Source organism: Ailuropoda melanoleuca, chromosome 2 (assembly GCF_002007445.2).
Source record: "Ailuropoda melanoleuca isolate Jingjing chromosome 2, ASM200744v2, whole genome shotgun sequence".
NCBI lineage: Eukaryota > Metazoa > Chordata > Mammalia > Carnivora > Ursidae > Ailuropoda > Ailuropoda melanoleuca.
Genome location: NC_048219.1, coordinates 156283555 through 156300851, shown reverse-complemented (window position 1 = coordinate 156300851; position 17297 = coordinate 156283555). Strand labels below are relative to the sequence as shown.

At 35.4% G+C, this 17297-nt stretch overlaps 1 protein-coding gene across 11 annotated transcripts in view; it reads left to right on the top strand.

Annotated features, from left to right (window-relative positions):
* Window positions 1–17297, top strand: part of HIBCH (3-hydroxyisobutyryl-CoA hydrolase) — a 114255-nt gene that overhangs the window by 33196 nt on the left and 63762 nt on the right. For all 11 annotated transcript variants that reach the window (XR_004623528.1, XR_004623526.1, XR_004623527.1 and 8 more), the window contains one exon: window positions 1312–1364. Coding sequence is in view for 6 of the 11 variants with exons in the window: in XM_034654858.1 (XP_034510749.1) it covers window positions 1312–1364 (53 nt within the window). In the remaining 5 variants the exon portion in view is untranslated. The remainder of the gene's footprint in view (window positions 1–1311; window positions 1365–17297) is intronic.

The window sequence follows — 17297 nt, the reverse complement described above, 5'->3', positions numbered from 1 at the left end:
ACATTGCCTGGAATATTACTTAACCATAAAAAGGAATGAGATCTTGCCATTTGTGACAACACGGATGAATCTAGAGGGTGTTATGCTAAGTGAAATGAGTCAGAGAAAGACAAATACCATGTGATTTCACTTATATGTCGAATCTAAAAAACAAATGAATAAACAGCAGAAAGAGTCCTGTAAATAGAGCAAACTGATGGTTGCCGGAGGGGAGGGGAGTAGAGGGATAGGTAAAATGGGTGAAGAGGGTAGTGAGCAATACAGTCTTCCCATTATGGAATGAAAAAGTTGCAGGAATAAAAGGTACAGCATAGGGAATATAGTCAGTGGTATTATAATGGTGTTGCATGGTGACAGATGGTAACTGCACTTGTGGTGAGCATAACATAATGTATATAAACTTGTTGAATCACTGTTTTGTACACCTGCAACTAATGTAACATTTTGTGTCTACTGTACTTCAATCAAAAAAAAGTCCAAACAGAAACCCAAAAAACTGAATTTTTATATTTGTCTTCAGTAAGGAAGTAATATTGGCAACAAGCAGTAACAGAAGCTCAGTGATTTACATTTTTATGTTATAAGCAATCCCCCTCTCAGAGGAAAAAGGAAAAAGGAACACAGTAAAATTTTACAGAATTTTTGAGCTGAAAGGCACTTCTGAGGCCATATATTAAATCTCATTATTTAATAGATGAGGAAATTTATTTATAAATCATATACATACATGATATGCACATATACAATACATTAACTTGTGTGTGTATAGATGTATATATACCTAATGCTAGTATATATATTGAATTGCCAGTATTTGTGTGTGTGTGTATCTCATTCCATTATATATATATATATATATTGAATATACTTGATTTGCCAGTTAATAACAAAGATGAAACTGGAATCTGGGTCTTCTAACTCCCAGTCCTTGCTTTTTTACTGTATGCTGCACTTCTCTTTGTATTGAAAACAAATTATGTTCCTTAAAATACAACTGTATACATAAACATCCATGGCTTGTAAGGTAAATCTTAATTATATTTTTCAGTAGCTGAGATATAAAAGGCTTTCATTTGTTTTAAATGGAAGTGTTGAGTTGTTAAATGATAATAGATGATCAGAATTGTGTAGGGATTGACATTTTAAAAAGAACATATTTTAGAAGCCATATATTTAGCTGCTTTGGTATTTCTTGAAAAAATTTCCTAAAGAAAATATTCAGAGTTCATGTAACATGAGATTTTTGGAAAAGTGAATGTATTTTAAACATCACAATTAATTATAGCTCTGGTTTTTTTTTTTTTTTTTGAGGTTCTTGCCGGAAACCATATGTTGCACTTATTCATGGAATTACAATGGGTGGGGTAAGTAGATTATCTTACTCTCATCACTGATATGTGAGTTTACTAAAAATAAATTAATTATTACTGATCAGAAGTGAGGCGATGAATGTAATATAGTAGAACTTGTTGAAGCAAACTCCTGTTTGATTTTGGATCCTTGCAGGTTTAGGATATAATATTTGCTTATAACACTTTTAGACAAACACCCAAAATAATATGTTCTTAATTATGGTATATACTATTTTAGCTTCTTGAATTAGCAAGCTTTTTTAACAGAATAGATTGAATTTTCTGTTACTGTTGTTACATAGAGCCCTTTTTCTACTTCTAAGTAAACTGATCGCTTCCAACAGCTTTAGAAAAGAAACTGGAATGTTAAGGGAGTTTTAGACTGAACCTTGGGGATGTGTTTGCCTAAATTGTATCTGTTATCCAAAATCTCACCTTAGTGAAAGTGTCTGGATTCTTTATGAAGTTCTCTGAAACGGCATTTTTTATCAATTGACAAAGTATTTTATGTCTGTGTAATTACAAAGGAGTCTTAAATGTTTTTGGCCTTGAATAACTTGATGTAGAGTTGGAAAAACATGAAATAATGACAGAAAAAGTGGAAAATTGTAGGACAGTAGCTATACCAGAAACAAGCCATTAAAGAAGTGAGAGGTCAGAATGGGTCTTCATGGCAGGAAAAGGTATGATTTAGGTAGGTAGGAGGAGGCTGAAGGAAAGAATTTTAAAAGATTCCACGTTCAGAGTTTTAGTCATTGGGAATACAAGAAGTCCCCCTCTTTTTCTGATCGAACCAAACTAGATAGAGCCTTTTGGGCACTGGGAATTGCTTAGATCTTGCATGTCATTTTGGGAGGGGATTCCACTAGCAGCTGTGGTTAGAAAGCAAGATCAAGGGGCAATGTGTACCTCTTGGCTTGTTAACATTTACTGAGCATGAGTTGATCATGCTCTCTTTGTCAAGGAAGTGTTACCACGAGGAAACTACTGAACAAAAAATCCCTAAATAATACTGCAGATAAGAGGAAGGAAAATAACTGAAATGTTGAAGGAAGAGCTGCCCTGTGAATGTGAAAGGAACCGGGAAAAAATGAAAATAAAAACAACGTTGGGCATACTTAATAACACATAAAAAGATGTAGCTCCCATGAAATAGGAGAGAGAGCCCATCAGGAGACAATAAGGTCAGATGAAAGGGCAACAGGCAACATAAGGAAGGGGGGGAGCGCCTGGGTGGCTCAGTCATTAAGCGTCTGCCTTTGGCTCAGGGCGTGATCCCGATGTTCTGGGATGGAGCCCTACATCAGGCTCCTCCACGGGAAGCCTGCTTCTTCCTCTCCCACTCCCCCTGCTTGTGTTCCCTCTCTCGCTGGCTGTCTCTCTCTGTCAAATAAATAAATATAATCTTAAGGAAAAAAAAAAAAAAGGAAGGGTGAGGGGAATAGCAAAACTGACGTTCCCCTTAGGGCAATATATTAGAAGGAGTTGAATTTAATATTATAGATAATAAAACTATATATGTGGAGGACAAACTTGAAAAGCACTAACCATAAAAGGACAAGGATGAAAATGATGCGAAGGAACATTTTGAGGTAATGAATGCAAAAGATGGATACTGGGAACCCAACAAAGGAATGATAATTCATGGAAAGTAAATCAAGCACTTGGAACAAAAATAATGGTCCGATATAGTTAAAGATGACTTCCTTTAATTAAAAACAAAAACCTCTCAAACCTGAGGTATGTATAATTAAGGGAAACACAGTCTTTCAGATAAAAATCATTGAAAAGAGATCCACATCTAGATAAAAGCTTAGGTAAGTTTTTCTAAATTACAAGCTTTAAGGAAAAAAATGTGTAAGTGTTTAGGCCAGGGAGTAGGGATGAAGGAGTGGTTAGTGAATACAAGTTACATACCAAGGAAGGTAAATCAGTTCTGGTTTCAGAGTTTGTTACACTAAGTGCCAGTAGTCAATGGATTGAGAAAGTTATGAAATAAAGTGGTTAAGACTCAAGAGTTTCCTACCCAACCAAGTTGTCATTTAGTATAATCGTAAAAGAAAAATATTCTCAGAAATGAAAGGACTTAGAAAATATGTTGCTGACATACCATTGTTGAAAATATTTCAATAAATACTTGGTTCAGTTGACCAAGAGATCACTCAAGTTTAATAACACAAGACTAATTTTGGTATGAAAGGGTTGGTGAACTGCCCTTTTGTACTATCAGTGAACAGAAATTCCATCTTTTCATAGGAGAGGAATTATTGCCCTTACATACTACATCTGAGTGAATTGGCTGTGCCTTTTGGCCTCCATGACATGTATCAGTTGGTACAGTGTTTTCATACATTCCTATGTATGTTACAGTCAAGAACACTCCATTTATTTCTAAAGAGAAGACTGCAGTTAAACATACCAAGATAATGTTGTCTTGAATAGAGGGAGTAAGGATGGTGCTGCTTCTTTCTACTCGTCTGTTTTCTGTATTTACTTTAATGAGCATGAGTGACTTCCAAAATAAAAATGAAAATGTACTTTATATCAGCCTTAAGGAGAATACCACCAGAGAATTAAGTCTTAGTGCCCTAATGCAATGGTTTTCAAGGTGTTATTTTTACACTAGCAATATCAGCAGCATTTAAGAATCTGTTAGAGGGGCGCCTGGGTGGCACAGTGGTTAAGCGTCTGCCTTCGGCTCAGGGCGTGATCCCGGCGTTATGGGATCGAGCCCCACATCAGGCTCCTCTGCTAGAAGCCTGCTTCTTCCTGTCCCACTCCCCCTGCTTGTGTTCTCTCTCTCGCTGGCTGTTTCTATCTCTGTCAAATAAATAAATAAAGTCTTAAAAAAAAAAAAAAAGAATCTGTTAGAAATATACATTCTTGGGCCCTACCCCAGAGTTAGACTCTAGGGGTGGGGCCCAGCAGTCTGTTTTAACAAGCCCTCCCAGTGATTCTGGGTCATCTTAAGTGTGAAAATGGATGCCAGAAGGCATCCATTGTATGTAACGAGTTAACTTCTCTCATGCCTGTCCTGTGTTTCTGGAATGGTGCCAGTTATGTACCACCCTTGGGAAAACTGACAAAAAAGTCAAGTCATGAGAAATCCCTCAATGAGCAAGGTTCTTTTATATTACATATAATCAGCTCCCTCCCCCCTCTAAAAAAAATCCAACAACCCCTATGAGTCTTTTCTCCCATCAGGTCTGCGCACCTACATACCTCACAAATACTCTATATGTAATTCATTCTTAAGGACTGACGTTCTAATCTATTTTTTGACAGTCTTAAATACACTATGATTAGATGTGATTTTTTCCTGCATTGACTTCTGCATTCAATCTGTATTCCATATTTGGCATTTATACTTTGTTACTTATTATGAAATATGCCCAAATATATTAGGTGGTCTATAAGGGCAAAGGCTATCATATCCTCTTTTTTTTTTTTTAACCCTCTCAACAACCAGGAATGCATAGTATGTATTTATTTATTAAAACAATTCTCTAAATAACATATAGCCTTTGAAAATGTGAAATTTACAGACTTGAAATGAACCGGTTTTTTTTTGTAATGGTATTCTGAATGTATCTTGGTTTTGAAGGCTAACTTTTCATGTCTCATTTCAAACTATGCTTAATCTAAGACTCTTGATGAAGTCTTCCTTTTGAAAATATAATCCTCTAGGTACTGGCTTTCAACCTTGGCTGCATTTTAGAATCCCTTGGGAGACTTAAAGGTTCCAGTGCCCAGGCTTTACTCACCTCACAGAACTATTAAATCAGGCACTGGAATGGGACCCAGGTATTTTTAAAGCTCTTTGGTGATCCCGATGTGTAGCTAAGGTTATGAACTGCTGATCTACTCGTGATTCTTCACTAATGTGTGGTTCAGTGTTACCTGTGGACCTTTTTCAAAATCCCTTGGAACATTGGTTTTTGCAGGTAAGCTTGTATCAGAATCACTTTGAGGGCTTGTTGAAATGCAGACTTTTCCCACCCTCATTTCAGTTTCCTCCGTTTGAAGTGTGGTCCAAGAATTTGCATTTCTAACAATTTCTCTGATGCTGCTGCTGGTGAGAGTGGGGATGACTCACTTGAGGACCCACTACCGCAGGTGTTGAAAGCATGTCATGTGTTATTCAAAAAGCCTTTATTTTCAGAATTGTTAGTAGAATTTTAGTATTATATAAAATTGTTTAATATAACTATATCTTGAATCCTAATACAGAAGTATGGTATAAGATAGAGCATATATGGCTTAAAGTGTACAAATAGTAATTGTTTTTATCTTGATACTGATCAATAAATTGTTTCTTATAATGTAAGAAGGAATTTTGTTAAGAAAATTTGAACAGTCCAAAAGATGGCACCATAGAGCTTATTTTTGTTTTTGTATTTTTTTTTTCTTTGTACTATAGAAAAGATTTTTTTCCATCAAGGAAAATAACAGTTTTACCATCCTTTGTTATCACGAAGAGTAAGTAGCACAGCACTTAGTAGAAGGGATGGCTAGATTCCATTATATTTCAGATTTGACCATTACTCAATGTTTTGGTCTTTGGTAAAATAAAAATGAATGTTTCTGAGTGCTTCTTCACTTGGTTGATCAAAATTATTTAAGATTATGTCATCCCAGTATTTCTGCAGGAGATAAACAATTTTTTAATGAATAAAAATGTGAAAGAATAGTTCATTTCTGTTTCCCAGAAAGACAGATTTTTAATTCCTTTCCCCTTTACTTTTAAATATCTGAATTCATATTTTCTCAATATATCTAGAAAGACAAATGATTAAAAATCAATATTAATTTTAAGTAAATATAGAACAGAAAGTCTTTAAATTTTTACTCTGTATGTGTAGTACCACCCATATTTCCCTCTCAACTGGTGTTAAAGAACTTTCAAGTTTCTTTCTTCCTTCGTTTCTTCTCCTTTTCTCTATTCCTTCTTTTCTCTTCTCTCCCCACAGTGCACTTTACAGTACAAATAAGGTTAGCTCCCTCAAGCCAACTCAAAATATGGGTACAATATGGTATTGTTGTGTCTCTCAAAGTGTTCTAACATGCTGCTAGCAACAGGTTTTGAGATCAAAATAATGGAAAATGTAAAGTTTAAGGCATACTTTAGAAAAGGGTATGTTTTAATGAATAGAGAAGTGGGCATTGGAATGGGAATTGTGAGTATAGACAACACCCACATGACTTTATGGGACACAAGCTAACCACATGCAGAATTGACTAGTGCTCAATTAATGAATCAGAATAAGTTTAACCACTCATAAATGTCATTGATACATGTCCTTTTTTAATAAGAAGAATTAATAGTCCTCAAAGATTGAATTATATTAATATATTGCAAAGGTCTGTGAAATAATAGTTGCATTTTCAGTTTTAAAAAGTATTCTGTTTTAGTGACAACTGAATAAATGTTATTTTAAGAAACGATTTTTTATTATAAAATGCTGTGTTTTTTTGTAATGCTATTTAGTTAAGAACTTCAGACCTTGTGAAAGAAGAGATGCAATGATTTTATTAGCTAAGTTAAAGAAAATTTTTAAAGAAACTTTTGAGTTCAGCTTACTTTGGTATACTTCTTTCCCCCACATCATTTAAATCTCTTGATTTAAAAAGATAAATTATAGTACTCTTTAATGTTTTTACGTTGTATAATGAAAACACAGAGACATGCATGGGCCATGCCCATTTTTTTTTTTTTTTTTTAAGAGAGACCATGTATGGGGAGGGATGGGGCAGAGGGAGAGAGAGAACCTTAAGCAGGTTCCATGCCCAGCTCAGAGCCCAACATAAGGGTTTGATCTGACGACCCTGAGATCATCACCTGAACTGAAATCAAGAGTCGAGTTTTTAACCAACTGAGCCATCCAGGCTCCTTTGGGCCATGCCATTTTTATTTTTAAAATTTTATTTTTTATCTTTTTAAGGATTTTATTTATTTGAGAGAGTGAGAGCTAGAGAAAGAACACACGGTGGCGGGGTGGGGGGGGCAGAGGGAACAAGAGAGAAGCTGACTCCCTGCTGAGTGGGGAGCCTGATGTGGGGCTCCATCACAGGACCCCAGGATCACCTGAGCTGAAGGCAGACGGTTAATAGACTGGGCCACCCAGGCGCCCCAGGGCCATCCCATTTTAAAAATGGAAAATCCAAGCAGCTTTCAAAAGATTAAATATGAAGTCGTTAACAAAGCGTTGGAATAGCCAACCTTTGTCCAGTGAGTGGGAATATTTTTATGATAGACATAAGAATCATAATTACTGTTATGATGAAACATAATCTTTAATGTTCTTTTTCTTTGGGTTTATTGAGTTATAACTGACAAGTAAAGTTATGACATACTTAAAGCGTACAATGTGATTATATGATATACCAGTACATTGTGAAAGGATTCCCACCTCGGACCTTATTCATCTTATAACTGAAATTTTGTATCCTAATACAAGTCTCTCCCTATTTTCCCATCCCTCCAGTCCCTGGCAACCACCGTTCTACTCTCTGTTTCTATGAGTTAGACTTTTTTTTTTTTTTTTTAATGTTCCATGTATAAATGATACCATGCAGTATTTGTTTTTTTCTGTTTGACTCATTTTACTTAGCATAATGCCCTCCATCTTCATCCATGTTGTCAAAAATGGCAGGATTTCTTTCTTTTTTAAGGCTGAACAAAATTCCATTATATGTGTATACATACATACATACATATATATATATAAATACACAAATCACATTTTCTTTATCCACTCATCTGTGGGTAGACAGTTGTTTTCATATCTTTACTGTTGTGAATAATGCTGCAGTGAGCACAGGAGTGCAGATAACTCTTGGAGATAATGATTTTGTTTCCTTTGGATATACGTCCAGAGTGGAATTGCTGGATCATATGGTAGTTCTATTTTTAATTTCTCAAGGAACCCCTCTGTACTATTTTCTATAGTGGCTGTACCAGTTTGTATTCCCCACTGACAATGTACTAGGTAGGGTTCCCTTCACATCCTTGCTAGCATTTATTATCCTTTGTCTTTTTTTTTCCCCAAGATTTTATTTATTTATTTGAGAGCGTGAGAGAGCGAGAGCACGAACACCAGTGAGGGGGAGGGCAGAGGGAGGTGGAGAAGCAGACTCCTCGTTGAGAAGGGAGCCCGATGCGAGACTCGATCCCAGGCACCTGGGATCATGACCTGAGCCAAGGGCAGACACTTAACTGACTAAACCACCCAGGCACCCCCTTATCTTTTTTATTATAGACATTCTAACAGGTGTGAGATGATATCTCAGTGTGGTATTGATTTGCATTTCCCTGATACTATTGAATGTTGAACACCATTTTGTGTACTTGTTGGCTATCTTGTATGTTGTCTTTGGGAAAATGTCTATTCAGTTTTATTTTTAGCCAGATTGTTGATGTTTTTGCTATTGAGTTGTAGGAGTTCCTTGTATATTTTGGGTATGAACCTCTTATTAGATACATGGTTTGCAAATATTTTCTCTCAGTCCATAGGTTGTCTTTTCATTTTGTTGGTGGTTATCTTTGCTGAGCAGAGGCTTTAGTTTGAGTAATCCACTTGTTTATTTTGCCTTTGTTGCCTTTGCTTTTGGTGTCACATCTAAAAAAATCTTTGCCAAGACCAATATCAAGGAGTTTACCCATGTTTTCATCTAGGCATTTTATGATTGCAAGTATTACATTCTTTAATGCATTTTGAGTTGATTTTTGTGTATGGTATAAGATAGGGGTCCAGTTTCATTTTTTTCTATGTGGCTATCCAGTTTTTCCAGCACCATTTATTGAAGTAATTGTCCTTTCTCCATTGTATATTCTGGGCTCCTTTGTTGAAAATTAATTGACCATATATATGTGGCTCTATTTTCCATTTGATCTATGTGGCTTTTTTTAATGTCAGCACAGTAGTGTGTGTGTGTGTGTGTGTGTGTGTGTGTGTGTTATGTTCAGTTAGCCAACATATAAGTACTGTAGTGTTTTGATCACTATAGCTTTGTAACATAGTTTGAAATCAGGAATGGTAATGTTTCATCATTGTCCTTTCTCAAGTTTGTTTTGGCTGTTTGGGATCTTTTGTGTTTCTGTACAAACTTCAAGATTGTTCTATTTCTGTGAAAAATGCTATTGGAATTTTGGTAGGGATTGCATTGTATCTGTAGATTGCTTTGGTTGGTATGGACATTTTAACAGTATTCTTCCAATACACGAGCACAGAATATTTTTCCATTTATTTGTGTCTTCTTCAATTCCTTTCACCAATGTCTTACAGTTTTCAGTGTATAAATCTTTCAGCTCCTTGTTTGAATTAATTTCTAGTTATTTTATTCTTTTTGATGCAATTGTTAATGGGATTGTTTACTTCTCTTTCTGAAAGTTTGCTGTTATCATGTAGAAGAAACACAACTGATTTTTATGTATCAGTTTTGTATCCTGAAACTTTATGAAATTATTTTATTCTAACAGTTTGTTTTTCTGGGGGGAGGGGTCTTTAAATTTTTCTAAATGTAGTATCGTGTCATCCTTAAACACAGTTTTATTTCTTACCTTACAATTTGGATGCCTTTTATTTATTTTTCTTGCCTAATTGCTTGGGTTAGGACTTCTAGTACTATGTTAAGTAAAAAGTGCCAAGAGTGGATATCCTTTGTTTTGTTCCTGATATTAGAGGAAAAGCTTTCAGCTTTTCACCTTGGAGTATGATGTTAGCTTTGGGTTTGTCATGTATGGCCTTTATTATGTTGAGGTACATTCCATCTATACCTAAATTGTTGAGGTGTTTTATCATGAAACAATGTTGAATTTTGTCAAATGCTTTTTCTGTATTAAAATGATCGTATGATTTTTATTTATGGAGATGATCATATGATTTTTATCCTTCATTTTGTTAATGTGGTATATCATATTGATTGATTTGCATGTTTTGAACCATCCTTGCATCTTAGGAATAAAATTCACTGGATCATGGTATAAGATTCTTTTAATGTAATGTTGATTTCAGTTTGCTAATATTTTTTGGATTTTTGCACTGTTCATCAAGAGTATTGGCCTGCAATTTTTGTTTCTTGTAGCATTCTTATCTAATGATATACATATTGCTAAGTCAGGTTGTGTACATCAGGATGACCTAATTTCAGATACATGAAAATAATTCATACACAAATTGGGCTCTGTGATTTTTTTTTAAATTCAACTTAGTTAACATGTAGTGTATTAGTTTGAGGGGTAGAATTTAGTGATTCATCAGTTGCATATAACACCCAGTTCTCATTACCTCGAGTGCCCTCCTTAATGCCCATCATTCAATTACCCCATCTCACTACCCACCTCCGCTCTATCAACCCTCTGTTTCCTATAGTTCAGAGTCTCTTACGGTTTGCCTACCTCTCTGTTTTTATCTTATTTTTCTTTCCTTTCCACTATGTTCAACTGTTTTGTTTCTTAAATTCCATGTATGAGTGAAATCATATGGTATTTATCTTTCTCTGACTTATTTTGCTTAACATAATACCCTGTAGTTCCATCCCATTGTTGCAAGTGGCAAGATTTCATTCTTTCTGATGGCTGAATAATATTCCATTATATATATTCCATTATCTATCTATATAATATGCACATATAAATACATAATATTACATTATATATATGATCTCACATATGTGATTATATATATAAATATATGTAAAATAATATTAATATAAAATAGATGTGATATATATATCACATCTTCTTTATCCATTCATCTATAGATGGATATCTGGGCTCTTTCCATCCTTTGGCTATTGTGGACATTGCTGCTATAAACATTGGGGTGCATGTGCCCTTTGGAATCACTATGTTTGTGTCCTTTGGATAAATATCTAGTGGGCTTTGTGATTCTTATTTGTCCTTTGTGGGTTTAGGGTAGAAGTTGCCAACTGCAAGAGTGATGAAACTAGACTTGAAGTTGATGTGCAAAGATAAAGTATGACCATCAGGACTGAAGAAAGGTACTGCAGTGCAGTTGCCCTGGGAAGTAAAAATAAAAGGAACTATATTGACAGGTGAACTTGTCTACAGAGAAAGCAATAAAATATACTAAGAGTGGAAGAATAATCAAAAAAGAAAATATGGAAAAGAGAATATGAAATATTAGTAAGACTATAGGGGCTGTGAAAGGAAGAATTAGAGAGCAAGTTTCCCTTGGATTTCTAAGTGTGTAGAATGTGCTTATTTGCATTTATTTTTATCTCTATTGTTGAACTTTCTCCAAGTGTGGATGATTTTTTTTTTCTCCTTGATAGTGGTAGGGTCTCCCTCTCTCCCTATGGTATTCTGTGATTTCCTTCTGCCTTATTAGGGGGGAGTTAGGATGGCTTTTAGTTGTACAAATTCTGATAGTAAATTTTTAGGGTCATTTAGTTTCTCAGCCTTTTTCATGGGTAAGCATTTGGTTATATTTTTGAAATTGCGGTGGATTATCTTTAACAGATGTTCCTATACTTTTTAACTCTATCTTGCTCCTTGTCTGTCTCATTAGATAGAGCTCTTGATTCTATACTTTATTCTTTTTTCCTTGACTTTTAGCCCAGGAATATCTAGTACAGAATTGGGAAGGGCTTGTATTTCCCTACCAGGACCTTGGCTTTGCTGCCTCCCTCCACCCACCATTTTAAGTTATTGAGTTCTGAGAAATAGAGCTTTGATTTTCTAGGAGTATGGGTATTCTTGGCAACTTTCTGAGACTTGCAGATTCTTAGATCTATAGGGAGTTGTTTTCCTTTTTCCTTGGCCCTTTTCTGTGGCTCTTTTTGTCAGGATTTTGGTTCATTTTGTTTTTAATTGTGAAAACCCCCTAGGTTCTTGGTCAAGTGGCAGGCACCTCCTCCCTGTGCCATCCTCAGCCTGCCTCTGTTTCATCCACCGTGCCATCCATGCACCATGTTGGGTTGAATAATTTGTGATGTAGAGGGCTCTGTTCATTATTGAGGCATCATATTATTGCACAAAGAAGGAAGAGGGAGGGGAGTTCCTCTTGCTCCTAGAATGAACTCATTCTAGCTATATTGACTGAAGAGGTTGAATACTAACTAAAGGTTCATTATGATTTTAGCCATTATTTGAGATGGTTCTCAGCCATTTCACCCAACCATCAAAACTTATTGGATATGTGCTATGTGCTAGATACTGGTAAAGCTCTGGGGATAAAATAGCGAGCAAGGTAGATATGTTTCTTTCCTCATGGAGCTTCCTGTCTAGAGAGGCAGTTATAGGGTGTTCTGGAAATACACAAAAGAGTACCAGCCTCAACTGTGTGAGTATATGTGAGTATTTTAGTGAAGGGGATGGTGTAGGGGAAGCATCTTGGAGGAAGTTATATAAGCAGCCAGGAAAGGACAAGTTGGGAATAGTGGAGAAATGTGGTATGGTTGTTGCTAGTGTGCAAGGGGTTCATGCAGTATGGAAGGACAGTGTGTAAATGAGAAGTTAGCAGCCTATGTGAAAATGAGTTGCGAGAATGAATGAATGTTTGGGTAAAGTTCAGTATGCCTGGATTTTGGAGTATGAAGGAGATAGTGGATGAAGTCTGAGGCCAGAAAGGTAAGCAAGAAACCAGATCAGTCCTCTTATATGTTAAGTAGTTTATCCTGAAATCAGCAGGGAGAGCCTTTTAAGTGCTTTTAGGTGGAGAGATGGCTTGAACAGACTTGCATTTTAGAATGATAAGTCTTTTGTGGGAAGAACAGATTGGAGGGGGTTAGAATGGAAAGTAAAGGGATTGTTTAGGAAGTTATTGCAGAGATCCAGGTGAGAGATTATGGTGATTTTGAAGTAGGGTAGAGATAATGAAGTAACCAAAAATTAGATTTATGAGAGAGATTTAGGAGGAGACTTGGGATTTGATGAAGGATTGGACATGGAGGGATAAAGAGAAGGAGGCAAGTGTGACTTCCAGGTCTAGACTGGGCACTGGAATGAATGGTGGACTGTGCACTAAGATTTTGGAGGAAGAATGGGTAGGGGTGTGGGCCGGGAAGGGTAAAAGGAGATGTGTTTAATTTTGGGCTTGTTAAATGCGAGATGCCTGTGAACTATCCATGTGGGTGTGTTTTGTCTGAATAAAAGTGTTGGTTATGCAAGTCTGAAATTCAGGGTGTTGCCTGGGCAAGAAGTGTAAGTTTGGGACTCATGTAGGCACAGTATTCTCGACAGTGTGAGCTTCTATAATGTGAATTAGCTCATAATGGACTGGTAAATGGTGAAATAATGTTAGGATAATGTAAAAGTGTTGGTTCATATGCAGTTTTTTTCTAGACAAGGGAGATAGGATAAGTGGCAATAAATATATAATCAACTAGGCAGAAAAAAGTGCTTATCTTGATGTACGGTGAATAGGAATTCTCTTGTCTGTATTTTAAGAAAATTAAATGCCTATTCTTTGGGCAACCTCTAAGACAAACTTCTTACACCTGGCACTTGGATGTTGACTGCAGAGCCCCGCTGACTTACAGGTGCCCTTCTACCTGCTTTGTCTGCGCATATTGGATTGGTCCTGCCCTGATTAAAGTATTGCCATTCTTCCCACTTTATTTTTATGCATTTTAAATATCTGCTGTGACATTCTATGTTCATAGTGAGATGCCTGACTGGGTGGTCTAAATCAGATCCCTGGGACCATTTATAGTTTTTATTATGATTCAGATTACAAAGTTGTGCCTAAGTTTTGAGCAGACTGCCCAAACTCTATTTTTCCTATAAGCTCTGTGTGGTTTTGCAGAACCTGAGGATTTTTTCATGAATTCATTGTCTTAGAACAGACATGCTTTGTTTTCTAAATTAGTAGAAAAGATTATTATACAAAGAGATGTGACAGAAATAGAGTGACAACCAAAGTAAGTCCAGAATGGAATCTTAAAACAAAACAAGGACGCCTGGGTGGCTCAGTAGGTTAAGTGTTTGCCTTCGGCTCAGGTTTTGATCCCAGGGTCATGGGATCAAGCTCCACATCAAGCTCCTTGCTCCGTGGGGAGCCTGCTTCTCCCTCTGCCTGCTGCTCCCCTTGCTTGTGCTTGTACTTTCTCTGTCTCTGACAAATAAATAAATAAAATCTTAAAAACAAAACCAAAAAAACCCACCCAATGTTTATTGGCCAGGGGCAGAACAAGGAGTCTATAAGAGACACTGAAAAAAAAAAAAAGGGGGGTACAGAGGGGCAAATCAGAAAAGTGGGAACCTTCCAGTTGGTTTCCTGTGCCCCAGAAGTCTTTGACAGTTTCTTTGCTGTGTGGTTAAGAACCTATCCTAGGTTCTTGTATGTTGTGTTCCCCAGACCTACATGTCAGCTGTTTCTCCAAGACAGCCCTGATTACTTTTAGTAGAAAATGGTAGTCAGCAATAACAGTCTGGGCACTAGTTAAGTTGGTAATTGTTTCTATACCTTTTCAGTGAACAGAGCTAAGAATATAGATCTTGTTTTTAAGAGAAGATAGATCCTGAGTTTAATACATCCTATTCAAATTTAGATTTTTACTTCTTTGATATTTGTATCTTATTACATTGAATTTTTTAAAATAACATTAACATTGTTTCAGATTTGCTTTGTCCTAATAAATAGTTTTAGGATAACAGTACCAGGATTATTCCTTAAGATAAAACCACTGAAATAGTTCTGTTTGCCCTATACCAGGGTTTTTTTTTGTTTTGTTTTGTTTTTGGTGACTTGTCTTTTTCATATTTTTCTATTCAACCTGCTTGTCATAGAAACAACTCTTTATTTTTATACTCCTATCAGTTAATGATGAATAATATTTGAAGTACATACTTACCATAACAAGTACAACTGGCACAGATTGGAAATACCTATGACTGACATTTGGTAAACTCTAAACTCAACAGATCAGAAAAGTATGCAGTTGTATCAAAAAGTAGCCAGAGAGTAGCTTTCAGGATGCTAGTTAATACAGACGTTAGTTAACATATTTTATAGGATTAATGGAAATCTTTGGTAAATCAGAGGGTGATTAGGAGTACTCCTATTATAATAATCCATTTTGTTTGAGTGTATGATATAAAGCAGTGGCTTCTTAGACCTCCTTTTTAAACTTCTGTTAAATATGTATTTTGAATATAATATGTGATATGTATATGTTAGACACATGTACATGTATAATTGTAAATATGAATACATTGGGGGATGTGCTCATTCAGGTAAAAAAACCTTGAGTGTGAATCTAGGAGGTGTGCATTTTTAAGCTATTTCTTATTTATGCTTTAATGTATGACATACTAGAATTTTTCTATTCCCTGGATTTAAAAAAATTGAAATATAATTGACCTATAACATTGTATTAGTTTTAGGTATTCAACATAATTATTTGGTATGTGTATATTCTACAAAGCGATTACCACAGTAAGTTAACATCCATCACCACACATGGTTAACACAAATCTTTTTTTTTCTTGTGATGAGAGCTCATAAGATTTATTCTTTTAACAACTTTCAAGTGTCCCCCTGGCTTTTTTATTTAAAACTGTACCTGAAGGATTGTAGACTGTTAACATATAAATAAATATTTCTACTTCAGTTATTTATTTCTGCTGAATATCATTTTTATCTAAAAATAATATGAATTATGCATCAAAAGGGGGGGAATTTTTGTTTAGTGCTGATCTCTGCAGTCTGTTAAAATACATTAACATTATATAATCAGTATATTAGTATCACTAATATGCAATACTAGCCTATTAATATTAATGTGAGAAGCATAATAAAGTCTTTGTTTTTACTGTGGAGACTGCTGGTCAGGCTAATCTAATGCATGTGGTCCCAGAGATACATTATGAAACTAATTTTATAGTTATGATATTAACTTTTATACTGTAGTGAAATAACATGATGAAAACCTATTTGAATTTCTAACAAAAATGTGTACCTATTTCAAAGCACTGTTTATAATCCTGAATGATGATGAGAGAGGACTCTCACATACTCTGATACTGTGATGCAGTGTTCATTCTGGGCAGGAGCTTAGTCATTCTCCCTGACTAGAATTTAAATCCATGACTCTTTGTATAAGCATTAGTCATATCACCCCATTGTATGCCTTTCTGAGTTAGTTGCCTTCTTAACTATGGTTGTTAGCTCTGTTTCCTTTGTAAAATTTGTTTTTAATTTTTATTTTTTTAGTTAAACTTTTTGTGAAACAACTTCAAATTTTACAGAAAAGATGCAATAATAGTACAGAGAACTTTAATATATTCTTCATATTCCCTATTATTTCCACATTTGTTTTATCATTCTTTCTTCCTCTCTCCTACATCTATGAAGAATTTCTTTTTAACCATTTGAGAAAAAGTTGAAGACATGATAACTATTGTTAAATTGTTCAGTGTGTATTGTCTAAGAATAAGGGCACCAAAATCAAGAAATTTAACACTGATCCAATACTGTTATTTGGAACATTTCTTTTTCAAGCACCAAATTAAATTGCTCTACATATGTCCTTGTTTGCTTATTGGGGGATTAATCTTGCCATTAATATAAATCATGGAGTCGTTGACTATGTCTTAAGTTAACTTTAAATATCCTTATAATTATCAGGGCACCTGGGTTGCTCAGTTGGTTAAGCAACTGACCCTTGATTTCAGCTCAGGTCATGATCTCAGGGTCATGGGATCAAGCCTGTCAATGGGCTCAGTGGGGAGTCTGTTTGAGATTCTCTCCCTTTCCCTCTGCCCCCTCCCCTCCCCCCGCTCTTGCACATGAGAGCATTCCTGTGAGCTCTCTCACTCTGTCTTTAAAATAAATAAGTAAATGTTTAAAAAATCTTTGTAATTATCCATTTTTTATTTTTTCCTTTTTGTTTTTCATATTTTTTTGCAGTTCATATTTTATTTTTTTTAGCAGTTTGTATTTCATTTTTATTTTTTTTTATTATGTTCAGTTAGCCACT